The sequence below is a fragment of the Myotis brandtii genome, unplaced genomic scaffold, assembly GCF_000412655.1.
Source record: "Myotis brandtii unplaced genomic scaffold, ASM41265v1 scaffold456, whole genome shotgun sequence".
Classification (NCBI taxonomy): Eukaryota; Metazoa; Chordata; class Mammalia; order Chiroptera; family Vespertilionidae; genus Myotis; species Myotis brandtii.
The window spans coordinates 3,742,810-3,758,580 of record NW_005367431.1 but is presented as its reverse complement, the minus strand read 5'-3'; the positions used below and the strand labels follow the sequence as shown (position 1 = coordinate 3,758,580).

Here is a 15,771-nt window from a genome sequence, read left to right as displayed (position 1 = left end):
TAGACTGATGAACAGGGACAGATCCAAAGACAGAGAAACAGCGATCAGATTATCAATCCCCAGAAGGAAAGTAGGGGAGGGAGGGGATAAGGGGAAGAGATCAACCAAAGGACTTGTATGCACGCATATAAGCCAAACCAATGGACATGGACAACAGGGGCATGAGAGCATGAGTGGAGCGGGGGGGATGGGGGTTAATGGGGGGGATGAGGACACATTTGTAATACCTTAACTAATAAAGAATTTAAAAAAAAATAAAAGTCACTGTTTTTATGGATTAGAACTCAGAGAGCTGGGGTTCCTTACTGGGCCCTCTACCAAAGCCCAAGAGGAAATTTAAGCTACAGCTGAGTGAGCTGGGTCATCACCTGTGTCAGAGCCTCGTCCTGGCCAGTAGGCCAGAGAGGACTTAGGACCAGGGTTTCTGGAAACACTGTGAGAGGTGAGCAGACTCAGGACCCCTGAATAGCCAGGTCAACTCTTGGGGGAGTGCATTTAAAGGCCCCTGCAGAGTAGGGGAGGACAGCCCTGCCCTCATGGGCCCCAGTGGTGGTGCTGGAGGGGCAGAAAAGGGAACACAGCCCTACCAGGGACCCCATTTAATTATCACAGCTCTATAAGGTTATTATGATTGTCTCCATTTCTAGATCAGGATGCCAAGGTTGAGTATGTTGTCCAAGGTCACACAGGTAGTAAATGGAACAGCCAGACCTTGAATCCTTATCTGTCTGAACCTCTATTTAGGGGCTCTGCACCGGGCTGGGGAGGGAGAGGGTGAAGATTGCAGGGAACCACAGGCTGCCCTAAGTAAAGATTCAGAAACCCAGTCCACAGGACTCAGAGCCTCAGGAGCCCCAGCCTACCAGGAATCACAAAAGCAGGTTCAACCCTGAGCCTGCAGCCAGGCCACCCTCTGGGGTCAGGTCTCAACCACTAAATCTGGCTCCTGGGGCCGCTCTGTTAACTCAGCACCGACACCTCGGGTTCCAGCTGCTGGCAGCCTGGAGACGGGCACCATCCAAAATAGATCCCAGGAGTGAGCGCCTGGTCAGTCCACTGTGCCTCTGCGCACATCCACCAAGCCTAATCCTCCAACACCCCCTCCACCCCTCACTTTCGCAGCTGCCTCCCTCCCCCGCCAGCCCTTGGGTTCTGAGTCACTATGGATATGCAGCCTGGCCATTGGAAAAAAAACGAAGGTGGGGGGAGGGGGGGCGGGTAGCAGGCAGTGTGGCTGGAATAGCCTGGGTCCTGGATTCAAGTCCCTGAAGTTTGAGCCAGTTGTGACTTGTGACTTAGCTGATTGTCTTAAGCAGCTTAGAATAAGCTAACTCACTGATTGTTGGGGGTCAGGGGCAGCAGTGGCTGAGAGCCCACCGTGTACCAGTTTTAATCAGTCCTCACAACTGTGAAAGGTGCGTACAGTGGGGCCTTGACTTACGAGTTTAATTCGTTCCGTGACGGAGCTCATAACTCAAATTACTCGTATATGTCAAATCACTGTGACGTTCGCTGCGCCAACTAGCGGTGGGGTATCTGAAGCTGGCTCGTAACCCGAATTTTTTTGAGCTTGCAACTCAAAGCAAAAAATCGGATGAGAGACGGCTCGTATCTCAAAAAAACTCGTTAGTCGGGACACTCGTAAGTCAAGGCCCCACTGTATTAGTGTCTCCGTTTTACAGATAAAGAAACTGAAGATCAGAAGGGGAAGTAACTTGCTCAAGGTTGCCCACAGTTTGGACTGTGGAACCAAGGAAGGCCTAGATTTTTAACCTAGACCTGTATGAGCTGTGTGGTCTTGGGCAAGTTACTTTACCTCTCTGAGCCACAGTTTCCTTATTTATAAAAATCATATTAAATTAACATCCAATTTATAAAATTGTGAGGATTTAAAAGGTAATGTTGCCCTGGCCAGTTTGGCTCAGTGGATAGAGCATTGGCCTGTAGACTGAAGGGTCCCGGGTTTGATTCCGGTCAGGGGCACATGCCTGGGTTGTGGACTTGGTTCCTCATGGGGGGCTTGCAGAAGGCAGCCAATCAATGAGTCTCTCACATCACTGATGTTTCCATCTCCCTCTCCCTCTCCCTTCTTCTCTGAAATCAATAAAAATATATTTTAAAAAAAGATAGTGGGGCTACAGAAAGTTTTTAAACTTCTCAGATCAACCCAAGAGGTATTCCTGAGAAAAGCAGCATTTCTGTCCCATTTTAGCCTGAGACCGTGAGTTCATTGGGTGTGTGTGTGTGTCTGTGGTGCGGGCTGGTGCATGGGTGGGGTGGTATTTGGGAGAAGATGGGACAACTGGGGTAGGGAGAGTTGTTTCAGCCTGGGGGGTGGGGAGGGCGGGTCAGGTCAGGTCTAAACATGGGCAGTCTTCCAGACCTCCTTCTCAGAGGATGTCCCAACAGCCTTTTGGGCACCTTGGATGATAAACAAGTTGTCACCCTGCAAGCCCCGAATAAACCTGATAAATCCTGGCAAAGCTGAGGAGAGGAGAGGAGGCTCATCTATAAATACTCCATGACTCACTCAAGCTCAATGTTTATGACTCTGTTGCTCTGGGGAGGAAGGTCTGGGCCAGTCTGAGGTCTCAGGCCTCCTAGTTTGCTCTTCTGGAGCAAGTTTGGGGTCTGTGGCAGGCCCACCACAGCCTGGCTTAGGGTCCAGCCCATTATAGGACTCCCTTCTCTGGCCTTCCTGTCATCCAGGAAATAAACCATGTTGCTAATGGGCTGCAAGGCAGGATGGCCTGCCGGTGGGGCACACACACAGGTTTCTGGTACCAGAAAAACATAGGCTCAAGTCTCAATTTCATTTCTTATCTAGCTGTGTGACTTTAAGCCAATCACTTCACTTTTCTGAATCTGTTTCCTGAACTATAAAATGGGGTAACAATGGAAATACCTTCACAGGATTGTCATAAAGAGAGCGCATATAAGGCACTTCCGCAGTAACCAGCATGCAGTAGACCCCCGGGTAATGATCGGTATTATGATTACAAATCAAAGTCTGTTTAAAATACTATAAGGTTCTCATGTTAATGACAGGTGGAGGCTGCTGAATGGGATGCAGATAACCGCTGTTCACACAGGGAAAGTCGCCCTGCCTTACCCCTTTCTGCTGGCTGCCAGTACTTGCCAACTTGTCATGGTGCCACCCAAATGCTCACAGACCAGCTGGCCCAGGGGGAATGGGGTGGGGGAGGACAGAGGGGTATCAACCAGTTTGGCAACAAGTACATCCCACAAACCAAGCCCCTCACCTTGGAGCGAACCATCCCACTGTACCCTCTTACCCATTATACTTTTGGTAAAAAAGAGCCCTTCTCTGAGGACAGCTCTGTTGCAGCCAGGTTTCAATGCATGAGGGAGGAATTTGATAAAATTGGAATAAGAAGGACTATAGAAGGGGTTCTGGTTGTACATGAGCGCCGGCTACCCCATGTGTTACTGCTACAGCTGGGAACAACATTTTTCAGACTACCTGATGGTGAATTTAACCCAGAAGATGAAGTCGAAGGACTAAAATGCTTAATGACAGAGACACTTGGTCATCAAGGCGGAGTCCCACAGGACTGGATCATTGATGACTACATTGGTAACTGGTGGAAACCAAATTTTGAACCTCCTCGGTATCTATATATTCCTGCACATATTACAAAACCAAAGGAACATAAGAAGTTGTTTTCGGTTCAACTTCAAGAGAAAGCCTTGTTTGCAAACCCTAAAAATTACAAGCTGGTAGCCACACCACTGTTAGAATTGTATGACAATACACCAGGACACAGATCCATCATTTCTAGTCTCCTTCAGCTTTTGAGCAGGTTCAATGGAGAAGTCAAAGAAGCCATCTCTGTGAGCACAGCTCTACACCATATAGAATAAACATGGTAGAAAAGTTTTGTTTTATCTCTCTCCCAACCCCTAAATTGCCACCTGCTTGCTATTGTTTGAATAGTAATGTTGATATGAAGAACTAGATAGTGGTGTAAACAAATACGATAATGTTTAACTTGCTTTTGTTTCCACTCATATGGTTTTGTACATTAAAGAAAGTGGATTTTGAAGGGGGATACTTGAGGATTTGGTCTCCTCCAGAAAAATATTTAGGGAGCCAGTGGTTACTCCAGAACTTTACCAACTCTCTGTTTCCCAAATATGAAGGGCCAAAGTATGAAAACAAGAGTTCCCAAGATTGGTAGGGCAAAGGTAAAACAATGTCATTTATCAAATACCTACTATGTGCTAGCTACTGTCACTAACATCATCATCTCATTTGACTCCCTAGCTACCAGCCAGGTATAACTCCCCTTTGGAGACCAGTAAACCAAGACCCAATGAAGTTAACTAAATGGCAAAGCTGGGATTTGAACCCAGATCTGTGTGTTTCCAAAGTGCTTGCTATGCGTGGCCCACTGGACCACAGAATCTGGCTGCTTTCCTGGTCTAGGAAGGTGACCAAAGATGAGACAGGAGTGAAAGAATGAAGAAGGAAGAATTAAGAAGCTTGGCAACAGCCTGGGTCAGTGTAGAGAAATAGAAGGACAATTGGAACTAGAAAGCTGGTTGGGGAAGACACATGACTTTGAGGTGACCACTCTGTGGCATCCACCAGCAGACAAGTGAAAAAGTGCAGCTGAATTTAGAAGAAAAATCAGCCTGTGATGGAGGGAAGAGTCTACTGCTCAAGACTGTCTGAAATGGCTGTCTGAACTTAAAACCCCTGAAGACCCTTTTCTGCCAGGTTTTAAAAGCCCTCTTAGTAGTACCCACCTCAGGACCTTTGCACATGCTGTGTGCTCTGCCTAGAATGGTCTTCCCTTCTCAACTGAGATGTTACCTCTTCAAAGACACCTTCTAAACCACTCTGTCATCAAGGCTTGACTGTACTTAGAGTGCTGGTAATGGGTGGCTGATGTTACTTGCTCTTGTTTTGTGGCCTTTGTGATAAGCACTTTGCATGTATTATTTTTATCCACTCCTCATGGTACCCTAATAGGTAGGCACTAATATTACCTTAATTTCAAATAAAGAAACCTAGATTCAGAGAAGTTAAATATATTGGCCAACACCAAAATTAGTAAATGACAGAGGTGAGAGAGGAACCCAAGTCTTTTGCCAAAACTCTCTTCCCAAGTCCTTTGATATACTGATTCCTCCAGAGGTCTATTGCAGCATCAACTAATAAAGTAAAAAATTGGTTATCCAATGACCAACTTGGAAAACTGTGGTCTTCTGAATTCTTGAGTTAATTAAATACTAGAGGCCTGGTGCATGAATTTGTGCACAGGTGCCATGGGAGGTTGGCTGTGGGAATGCACTGACCACCACGGGGCAGCTCCTGCATTGAGTGTCTGTCCCCTGGTGGTAAATGTAAGTCATAGCGACCGGTCAACTGGTTGTTCAGGTGCTTAGGCTTTTATATATAGAGAAGTATTCATTGAATACCTACTATGTGCCAGGCACTATTGTAGGTACTGGAGATACAGAGCAAGAGAGCTTATGTTCTGGTGGGAGAAGACAGACACAGACATAAAGAAAGATAATTTCTGATAGTAATAAATGCTATCAAGAAAAGAAAGCAGGCCCAGCCAGTGTGCCTCAGTGGTCGAGTATTGACCTATGAACCAGGAGGTCATGGTTCAATTCTCAGTTAGGATACATTCCCAGGTTGCAGGCTCAATCCCCAGTAGGGGGTGTGCAAGAAGCAGCTGATCAATGATTCTCTCTCATCATTGATGTTTCTATCTCTCTCTCCCTCTCCCTTCCTCTCTGAAATCAATAAAAATATATTTAAAAGATAAGAAAGCAGGATAATGGGATGGAGAGAAACTTGCAATCAGGGGGACTGCTTTAGATATGACATTCAAGGAAGCCCCGCTCCCTGCCCCCTGGGAGGTGACCTGAATGATGTGGAGAAGCCAGTCAGTCCTGTGGCAGCTGGTGGGAAAGCCAGGCAATAAGCTCGGCATGTTTAAGGAACAGATAGAATATTATGCAGGCATTCTAAAATATCATTTTGAAAGCTAAAACCTGGAAAAAAGTAAAATAAAAAAGGACAAGATACACTAGGATAGCCCTAACCGGTCTAGCTCAGTGGATAGAGCACCGGCCTGCGGACTCAAGGGTCCCAGGTTTGATTCCGGACAAGGGCATGTACCTTGGTTGCAGGCACATACTCAGTAGGGAGTGTGCAGGAGGAAGCTGATTGATGTTTCTCTCTCTCCCTCTCCCTTCCTCTGTAAAAAATCAATAAAATATACTAAAAAAAAAAAAAAAAAAGATACACTAGGATAACTATTCTAGTGCCTGCGCACACCTTGTCCCAACCTTTGCTAGATAGACAAAATTCTCAGAAAAGTGACACAGTTATTTTATTGAAGTGGAGTAATTGTGGGTGGTTTTTAAATATTTTCCTTTTTAAAAATCTGCTGTTATCACATTATTGTTTCTGTAATTTTTTAAAAGTAAAATATAAGAAAAAACATTTTTTTTAAAGTAGCACAAAAAGAAACATTGAGTCATTAATAAAAATAAATAAGGAGAATAAGACGACAAGTCACACACTGGGAGAAAATATTTGCAAGACACATATTTGATAGAGTACTGGTATCCAACATATACAAAGAACTCTTAAAACTCAACAAAAGCTTGGCAGGTGTGGCTCAGTGGTTGAGCATCGACCCATGAACCAGGAGGTCACTGTTCTATTCCTGGTCAGGACGCATGCACAGGTTGCTGGCTCAATCCCCAGGAAAAGGCATGCAGAAGGCAGCAGATCAATGACTCTCTCTCAGCATTGATGTTTCTATTGCTCTCTCCCTTTTCCTTCCAGAAATCAATAAAAACATTAAAAAAAAAACTCAACAAGGAAATTAACAACCCAATTAAAACATGGGCAAAAGATCTGGAGAGCTCACCAGAAAAGATATAAAATTGGCAAATAAGCATATGAAAAGATGCTCAACACCATATGTCTAAGGGAATTGCAAAGTAAAACAATCAGATACCACTATACACCCATTAGAATGACCCAAAATCTGCCTTAGCCGGTTTGGCTCAGTGGATAGAGCATCAGCCTGTGGACTGAAGGGTCCCAGGTTCAATTCTGGTCAAGGGCACATGCCCAGGTTGTGGGCTCGATCCCCAGTAGGGAGGGTACAGGAGGCAGCCAATTGGTGATTCTCTCTCATCATTGATGTTTCTCTCTCTCCCTCTCCCTTCCTTTCTGAAATCAATAAAAATGTATTTTTTTTTAAATGACCCAAATTCTAAGCACTGACAACCAAATGCTGGCAAGGATGTGGAGCAACAGGCACTCTCATTCATTGCTGATGAGAACACAAGATGGTACAGCCACTTAGGAAGGCAGTTTGGCAATTTCTTATAAAACTAAACATACTCTTAGCATACAAAACAGCAATTGTGTTCTTTAGTATTTACTCAAATGAAGTGAAAACTTATGTCCACGCAAAAACCTGCACATGAATGTTTATAGCAGCTTCATTCATAATTGCCAAAACTTGGAAGCAACCAAAATGTCCTTCACTAGGTGAATGGGTAAGTAAACTATGGTACAGAACATTATTCAGCACTAAAAAAACCCCACAACCTACTCAAGTCACGTAAAGACAAGGAGGAAATTTAAAGGCATATTACCACGTGAAAAATAATCATTCTGGCCCTGGTCAAATAGCTCAGTTGGTTAAAGCATCTTCCTGATACACCAAGGTTGTGGGTTTAATCCCCAGTCAGGGCACATATAATAATCAATTAAGAATGCATAAATAAGTGGAACAATAAGTCAGTGTTTCTCTCTTTCTCTCTAAAAGCAGTAAGAAGAAAAATAATTAATCTGAAAAGGCTACCTAATGTATGATTTTAACCATATGACATCCTGAAAAAGGCAAAAATATGGAGACAGTAAAAGGTTCAGTGGTTGCGAGGGGTTTGGGGGAGAGGGAGAGATTAGCAGGTGAAACACAGGGAATTTTTAGGGCAGTGAAAGTATTCTGTATGAAACTTTACTGGTAGCTGCATGTCATTATACACTTGTCAAAACCCATACACACAGAGTGACCCCTAATGTAAATTACGGACTTTGGGTAAAATGACCTGTCAATGCTGGATTGTTGATTGTAACAAATGTACCATTCTGGTGCAGATGTTGATAGTGGGGGAAAAATGGGAGTGGAGGGTGGTAAGGAATTGGGGGGGGGGTTATTATATGGGGACTCTCTGTACTTTCTGCTCAATTTTGCTGTGAACCTCAAATGCTCTAAAAAATGAAGGTTATTTATTTTGAAAACAATCAACTTAAGAAAACAAATAAGTATTGTCTGGTATGATTGTCTGGTATGATTGTTAGCTCTGGTAGCGAATGGGAAACTCCTGAAAGATCTTTGTTCCTTGAGTTCTGCCACCACTCACCCGGGAAAACAAGAAAGAAGTCCTGTGTGAAATGAAGAGATTGGGCTACTCTTTGCAGGACAGGTAATGTGTGCTAAGCCCTGTGCTTTACATAAATCATTTCATTTCTTCTTTCAACAGCCAAATGAAAATGTCTGTATTACACGAAGGGTTGAAAATTCTTTTTTTAATTAGATTTCTTTCTTTTTTTTAAAAAGAATACTTTATTGATTTTTTTAGAGAGAGAGGAGAGGAGAGGGAAGGAGTGCAACATTGATCAGCTAGCTGCCTCCTGCATGCCCCCTACTGGGGATTGAGCCCCAAACCCTGAAACCCCTGGCATGTGCCCTTGACCGGAATTGAACTGACAACCTCCTGGTGCACAGGACAACACCCAACTGACACACACCAGCCAGGGCAAAATTATTATTATTATTATTATTATTATTATTATTAAACAGCTGGGAAACTGAGGCTGAGGGATATAGATTTTCCCAGTTACCTGTCTATCTGAGCTCAGAGGCTGAGCTCTAAACCACTAGGGGAGGTTGGGGGTTCTCTTAGCCCCCTTCTACCTTCAATAGCCCACAATTCCATGAATTGTTTTGTCTCTTCTGTGGGCCCAGTTGAGGGGCCCGGCTTACTTGGGCATTGGATCCCTGGAAGGACAGTGCTGTGCCCTTAGGGGACTGAGAATTTGACTGCCTGGAGCTTGACTTCATGCAGGAATTTCACACCTTCCCAGACCCTAGCCTGCAGGTGGAGAGTGTCTGGCAGAGAAGCAGCCTTTGAGGCTGGGAAGGGTTGTTCCCACGGAGAGGGAGGGCTCCTCCTCCAGCCCTCAGCCACCTGTTCCAGCCTCACCCTCTCCACCTCTCCACCTCTCCACCTCCTTTTTGGAATGCTAAAGCTAATAGCTGGTGGGCGGGGGGGGGGGGGGGGGGGTATTAATAACCAGACTCTAATGTTTGTGCTGGGGAACAGAGTGAAGAGATAAAATGGAGTCACTATAGTCGAGCTGCTAAATTATAAAATCAAGTAGGTTGAGGCACGAGGAAATAATTCTATTCTTGTTTTTTTGTTTTATTTTGTAAATATATTTTTATTGATTTTAGAGAGAAGGGAGAGGGAAGGAGACATAGAAACAACAATGATGAGAGAGAATCATCAATCAGCTGCCTCCTGCACACCCCCAACTGGCGATCCAGCCTATAACCAGGGCATGTGCCCTGACCAGGAATCGAACCATGACCTCCTGGTTCATAGGTCAATGCTCAACTATGGAGCCACGCCGGCCGAGCATCTATTCTTGTTTTAACTAGCCTGGGAACTGAATTTTTTGAACTGTTCGGTCCTGTATCAATGCCTGGATATAGGTTAAACCTCCAGATAACCATCTGATTACCCCCTGAAGGACTGAGGTATCCAGATCACCTGACATCCATCATCTAGACCAGGCGTCCTCAAACTACGGCCCGCGGGCCACGTGCGGCCCGCCGAAAACATTTATCTGGCCCGCCGGGTGTTTTTGCCGCCGCTGCCTGTCCTGCTTAGCAGCCGACTCGTCCCGGGCCCACAGTGCGCATGTGTGGAATGTCTAAGGGACAGTGAACTGGCCCCCTGTTTTAAAAAGTTTGAGGACCTCTGATCTAGACTAAGCATGTCCAACTCAAAAGCTAACACAGGCCAAATACTAGTAAATGAGTTTGACATGCTTGATCTAGACCAGCGGTTCTCAACCTGTGGGTCGTGACCCCTTTGGAAAACACATATATAATGACATATTGTTTTTGTGATTAATCACTATGCTTTAATTATGTTCAATTTGTAACAATGAAATTGGGGGTCACCACAACATGAGGAACTGTATTAAAGGGTCGAGGCATTAGGAAGGTTGAGAACCACACTGATCTAGACTGTCATCTAGAGGATCACCATCTTGGTCCAACCTAGAGACTACGAACACAAGGCTGATCTTCCCAACAATGTACTTTTCACTATAAGAACGCTTAGCTTTTCTTTTCCCTTCAGAACACTCTGGGTATTGCCTAGTTGTGCCTCCAGTTGGCACACCCTAAGGCCTTGGAATAAATCTTCATTATTTATTTCTAGCCAAAGCCTCCTGACTCTTTTTGAGTTCCTTCGACAGGGCTAATTAGAAAGGCATTCTCTCCTGGCAGCCAAGACATATGAATGCCTTTTCAGCCCATCACTCCAAGCCTTTCATGGCCTTGAAGAGGATGAGGGTGGCAGGATAACAATAATCCTAACTACCCTGCTTTGAGTGCGGTAGGGTGCCAGGCCAGGGTGCCAAATGTGTTGCTCACATTGTTGCATTCAATCCCTTCAGACTTCTAGCATCTGTTTTATATATAAGGAAATTGAGGCTGTGAGAAGTCAAGTAACTTGCTCCAGATCACACAGCAGGTGGATGGCTAGGCAGGAATTGAAATCCTATCTGCCAGCAGCGCTGAACCCTCCCGTGGGGGGTAAGAGCCAATGACAGGCTTCCTGCTCAGGCCACAGTAAACATTGCAGCCCAGTTCCTTTAACTCCCAGGAACAGTTTTGTCTGGGATGGGGCAGGGGAGGGGGAGGAACTTCCAGGAATCCACCTTTCCCGTGGACAGCAGGACCCCACCTGTGGGCCCAGGCCTCAGGACAGCCCCAGGGGGCAAAAACAGGGCCAGCCTGAGACAGGGGCCCTCCCCAGGCTTCTGGAGTGGGGAGTTGGGTGACAGGAACAACTGCTCCTACCCAGGGACACACGGTTCTGCTTAGAGCAGGTCTTGACCCCTCTGCTCACCTCTTCTCTTCTGGTTCTGGTCCTCCACCCTCACTCACCTCTTCACTCCTTTGAGGTGCTTGACTATTGGGGGCATCCCAGGAGACAGGGTCAATCACAGGGGGAGGAGGCCTATTTGTCCAGAGGCTATGGCCACAAAGGCCTTGAATTTAGGCTTCTGACATTAGCTTTTGAAGGGCAGTGTTCCCTCCTGGTTAAACCTGCAGCCTCTGGAGCCAGGCTCTGGCTAGGCCTCCCTCCCAGGTCACTTAGGGCTGTGTAGCTTTGGTGAGGTTCCTTAACCTCTCTGTGCCTCAATTTCCCCATCACAGACAGAATGGAAAGAAGACATTTATCAAAGAAATCATCTCCTATCATCCACTATTCAACACGACCACCGTCACAGACAGAATGGAAAGAAGACATTTATCAAAGAAACCTTAAAGAATCATCTCCTATCATCCACTATTCAACACGACCACCAACACCATTTTACTCCATTTCCTTCTGATTTTTCTCCTGTTCATCATTTTTACAACATTGTAACCATGGTGTACTTAAGTGCTGCGCAACTTTTGAGACTTTTTTCATTTAACATTTTATCCTAAGCATTTTCTATAATCATTCAATAGAGAAAGATATGGGTTTTATTATTGATAACATTGGGCTGGAGACAAGGCTTGTGCCTATAGCCACAACAGAGCTTCCTAATACCTGCCTCCATCCATTGCCTTCCCCCAAATCCTGATTTAACTTCCAGCTCAGGCTTTGGTAGAGCAGCTGGGCATGTAAATTCCCTCCACCTAGGATGCTCTTCCCTCCACAGCTTGCTTGGCTATTTACTACTCATCAGCCATTTCTTAGTATAAATGTGACTCAAAAGACCCATCCTACCTCCACTCCCAGCCTACTAGTCTTGTGGTACCTAGAGCTACTTCTTCCTAACACTTTCCACAACTGTATATAAGTGTCTCTTTCCATGAGAAGGTAAGCTCCCTGAGAGCAGGCCTCTGTACTGTAGGATGTTTAGCAGTATCCTTGGTCTCTACCTACTGGATGCTTGTAGCATCTCCTAGTTGTGATAACCAAAAATGTCCCCAGACATTGACAGATGTCCCTTGAGAAGCAAATTGCCCTATTTGAGAACCACTGACTTAACTGTATGTTTAAGCGGCTAAGAGGGTATAATGTAGATTCCACTGAAAGAATAGAAGAGTTAAGAATATAAGGAGAAAGAAAAGAAAAGAAAAGAAAAGAAAAGAAAAGAAAAGAAAAAGAAAGAAAGAAAGAAAGAAAGAAAGAAAGAAAGAAAGAAAGAAAGAAAGGGAAAGAAAAAAAGAACCATTAGAGGGATGGTTAGCACTGGGCAGAACTGTGAACTTTGACCTTACCTGTCCACCTTCCCTTTCTTGACCAGTTTCTTCTCTTTCATGATTCCATTCTTACTTAGAAAAAAAAGTAATAAAATATCCATGAAAAATTAATATTTGTATTCATGCTAAAGACAAGCAGTATACAATAGTTACTATAGATTAAAACTGAAGCATATGTAAGCACTTCACTATGTGTAAATTATATCTCAAAAAATTATTTAAAGAACTCAGGCATTATAGTCAGACCTGGGTTCAAGTTCCAATTCAGATATTTCCTAGCTACGTAACTTTGGACAAGTCCTCTCATCTCTTAGGACCTCTTTTTCCTCAGTTGTAAAAGGGGAGAAGTAAAAGTGTGTACCTGCCAGGATAACTGCAGAGAAAATGGAAATCGTGCATAGACAGGCACTTTGCACTGTGCCTGACTTATTTATATGACCTATTTACCTTGACTTATCTATTGTTCATAGGTGATATGCTTCCTGTGGATCCATTCTCATTAGGGGCATCTCCACTTGCCTTTTCCCATGTGACCCTTTGCTCGAGTAGAAAAAGTAAGATCCAGAAGCACCAATCTATGGAACTTAGAACATGGAATCTTGGCTCCACTGACTTTTTTAAAAATATATTTTTATTGATTTTTTACAGAGAGGAAGGAAGAGGGATAGAGTTAGAAACCATCCATGAGGGAGAAACATTGATCAGCTGCCTCCTGACCCCCTACTGGGGATGTGCCCACAACCAAGGTACATGCCTTGACCTGAATCGAACCTGGGACTCCTCAGTCCGCAGGCCGATGCTCTATCCACTGAGCTACACTGATTAGGGCTCCACTGACTTATTAGGAACTGAAATTATAGAGTCCTGCCCAGCTGCCCTGCTGGTGTGGCTCAGTGGTTGAGCATCGGCCTATGAACCAGGAGGTCAAGGTTCAATTCCTGGTCAGGGCACATGCCAGGGTTTCGGGCTCAATCCCCAGGAGGAAGTGTGCAGGAGGTAGTCGATCAATGATTCTCTCTTATCATTGATGTTTCTATCTCTCTCCCTCTTCCTTCCTCTCTGAAATCAATAAAAACCTATTTCTTAAAATACAATAAATTACCGAGTCCCTCTGAGTCTGTTTCCCCAGCTGTAAAATGGTATGCTAATACCATCCATTTTGTAGGGTTCTTGTAAGATTTATAAATACTGGTAAAGTTTCTCTTCTGGACAGGTCTGGGAATTCAGAGTGACTGGGGCAGTAGCTGTGCTAACAGAATCTGCCAGCAGGGGGCTAGAACGCTACATCCAAGTTCCTAGTCGACACATTCCTTTTTTGAGCATGGTTTTCTAACTTTTTATGAAAAAACTCAAACGTACACAAAAGTTGAATAGTATACAAACCCCATGTTACCAGTACCAGGTTTCAACAATTACCAACCTTCTACCAATCTCCTCCTCTTTTGGTTTGCTATGCTGCCTGTGGGGTATTTTTAAAGCATATCCCAGATCACATTTTTACTTTATCCATTATACATCAGTGTGCAGTTCTAATTTTTTTTAAGGGGGTTTTATTTCTATAAGCATGGTGTTATTATCATACCTAACCAAGAAAAATGAAAAGTCCTTAATTTATCAGTTCATATAAAAAATGCAGATTGTATCAAAGATGCATTTTGACAGTTGGCTCACTTGAATCAGGATCCAAATGTTTTTGCCTTTGGTAAAGTCTTGACTTCTATGCTTTAATATTCTACCTTCCCTTTTTATTTTCATGCCATGAATTTGTTGCAGAAACCAGGTCACTTGTTCTGTTGAATGTCCCACATTTTGAGTTTGGCTGATTGTGGTGATAGCCTGTCCCCCATATTTATGGTAACCTAGCCAAGTAATTGGATCTTGACTTAATTAGGCTTAGATTCTTTTCTTTTTTTTCCCTGCAAGAATACTCCATGAAGAGCACTAAGTGATTTTAAGACAGGTTAGTGGGTTCAGGCTGTGTCAGCCTAAGCTCTCCATTTCAAAGTTACCCAACAATTTTTCACCCAAATGTTTTAGTATTTCATTAGGGTTTGCAAAATCATACTTTTCTTATGCTATAATCTCTTCTGTGTTTATTAGTTGGAATTCTATAAAAATAACTTTTCTTTGCTGGGCTGATGTGGCTCAGTGGCTGAACGGCGATCTATAAACCAGGTCACAGTTTAATTCCCCATCAGAGCACATACCCAGGTAGGAGGTGTACAGGGGTAGCTGATCAATGATTCTCTCTCATCATTGATGTTTCTCTCTCTCTCCCTCTCGCTGAGATCAATAAAAATATATATATTTATAAAAAAAAATGAAACCGTTTCCAAGGCCCCAGCAATGTGTTTACAGGGCCAATTTGTAATCTTTTTCCTAAAGAGGACACCCTAAATTGTTTAAGTTTTAAGCTCCACAGTCCTGAATCCACCTCACAGACTAGACTCAGCTGTGCTTTGGGGATTGAGGGGGGTGGATTTCAAGTCTGTTCTGCAGTCAGCTTGAAAGGAGGGGCTCCTATAGTTAATGACTGAGACAAACAAAAGACGCGTCCTCTGGCCTAGAGATATCCATCCCCGGATTCAGATCAATTATCGATACAGGTAGCTAGCTGTCTACAGAGCCTTCCGTATTTCCCTCTACTTTCAAGAAGAGCAGAAACCAAGCCTCGGCCGACCTCAGTAGTCCCAGTAGAAAGGTGAAGACTGGTGCATGGCACTCAGGACAAAAGCCTGGCACAGATTACAGAAGTTTTTTTGGGGGGCAGGATGGAGGGAAGGGAGGTGTCACACTAGGGGTGTGAGTATTCAAAGCAGGCACCCTCCCCCCAAGAAACAGACACCTTCAGATCAAATAAGTCAGAGGCCTGTTTCCTCGTTTTTGTAAAAATAGAGTTAATAATAAAGCCTGTGGGGTTTGGTTAGGATTAGGGGAGATAATTTAGACCTTCTCTAAAGTCAGTTCCAGGCTCTAGAGAAGGTCAATAAATGGAGGACAGAAAATAAAAAATGGGTAATTGACTGATCCTTGAAGGCGGCGGCGGATCCTTTGCACATCGTGCCTCACACCGCACTGGGAGCAGGACCGACCGCCTATTGACAAACAGGAGGTGCACAATAGGTGCAGAAGGAATGGACGCTTCCGGCGATGCTCACTCATCTGGGTAACTGACTGAATGACGGACGGTCCTGGTCCCCGAGGA

The 15,771-nt window shown here is 44.3% G+C and overlaps 2 protein-coding genes across 2 annotated transcripts in view; one reads left to right on the top strand and one right to left on the bottom strand.

Moving 5' to 3' along the window:
* The window catches only part of TRIM63 (tripartite motif containing 63, E3 ubiquitin protein ligase), a 42,067-nt gene extending 26,320 nt beyond the window's left edge, over window positions 1-15,747 (bottom strand). Inside the window, exons 1-2 of the mRNA XM_005875261.2 lie at window positions 15,725-15,747; window positions 12,585-12,634 (exon numbers count right to left, since the gene is read on the bottom strand). The gene's annotated coding sequence lies outside the window, so the exon portion shown is untranslated. The remainder of the gene's footprint in view (window positions 1-12,584; window positions 12,635-15,724) is intronic.
* LOC102246151 (cleavage and polyadenylation specificity factor subunit 5) lies at window positions 3,163-3,885 on the top strand. Its single transcript, XM_005875260.1, has one exon. It carries the CDS (start codon window positions 3,163-3,165, stop codon window positions 3,883-3,885), a length of 723 nt encoding a protein of 240 aa, XP_005875322.1.
* Window positions 15,748-15,771: the final 24 nt, after the last annotated feature.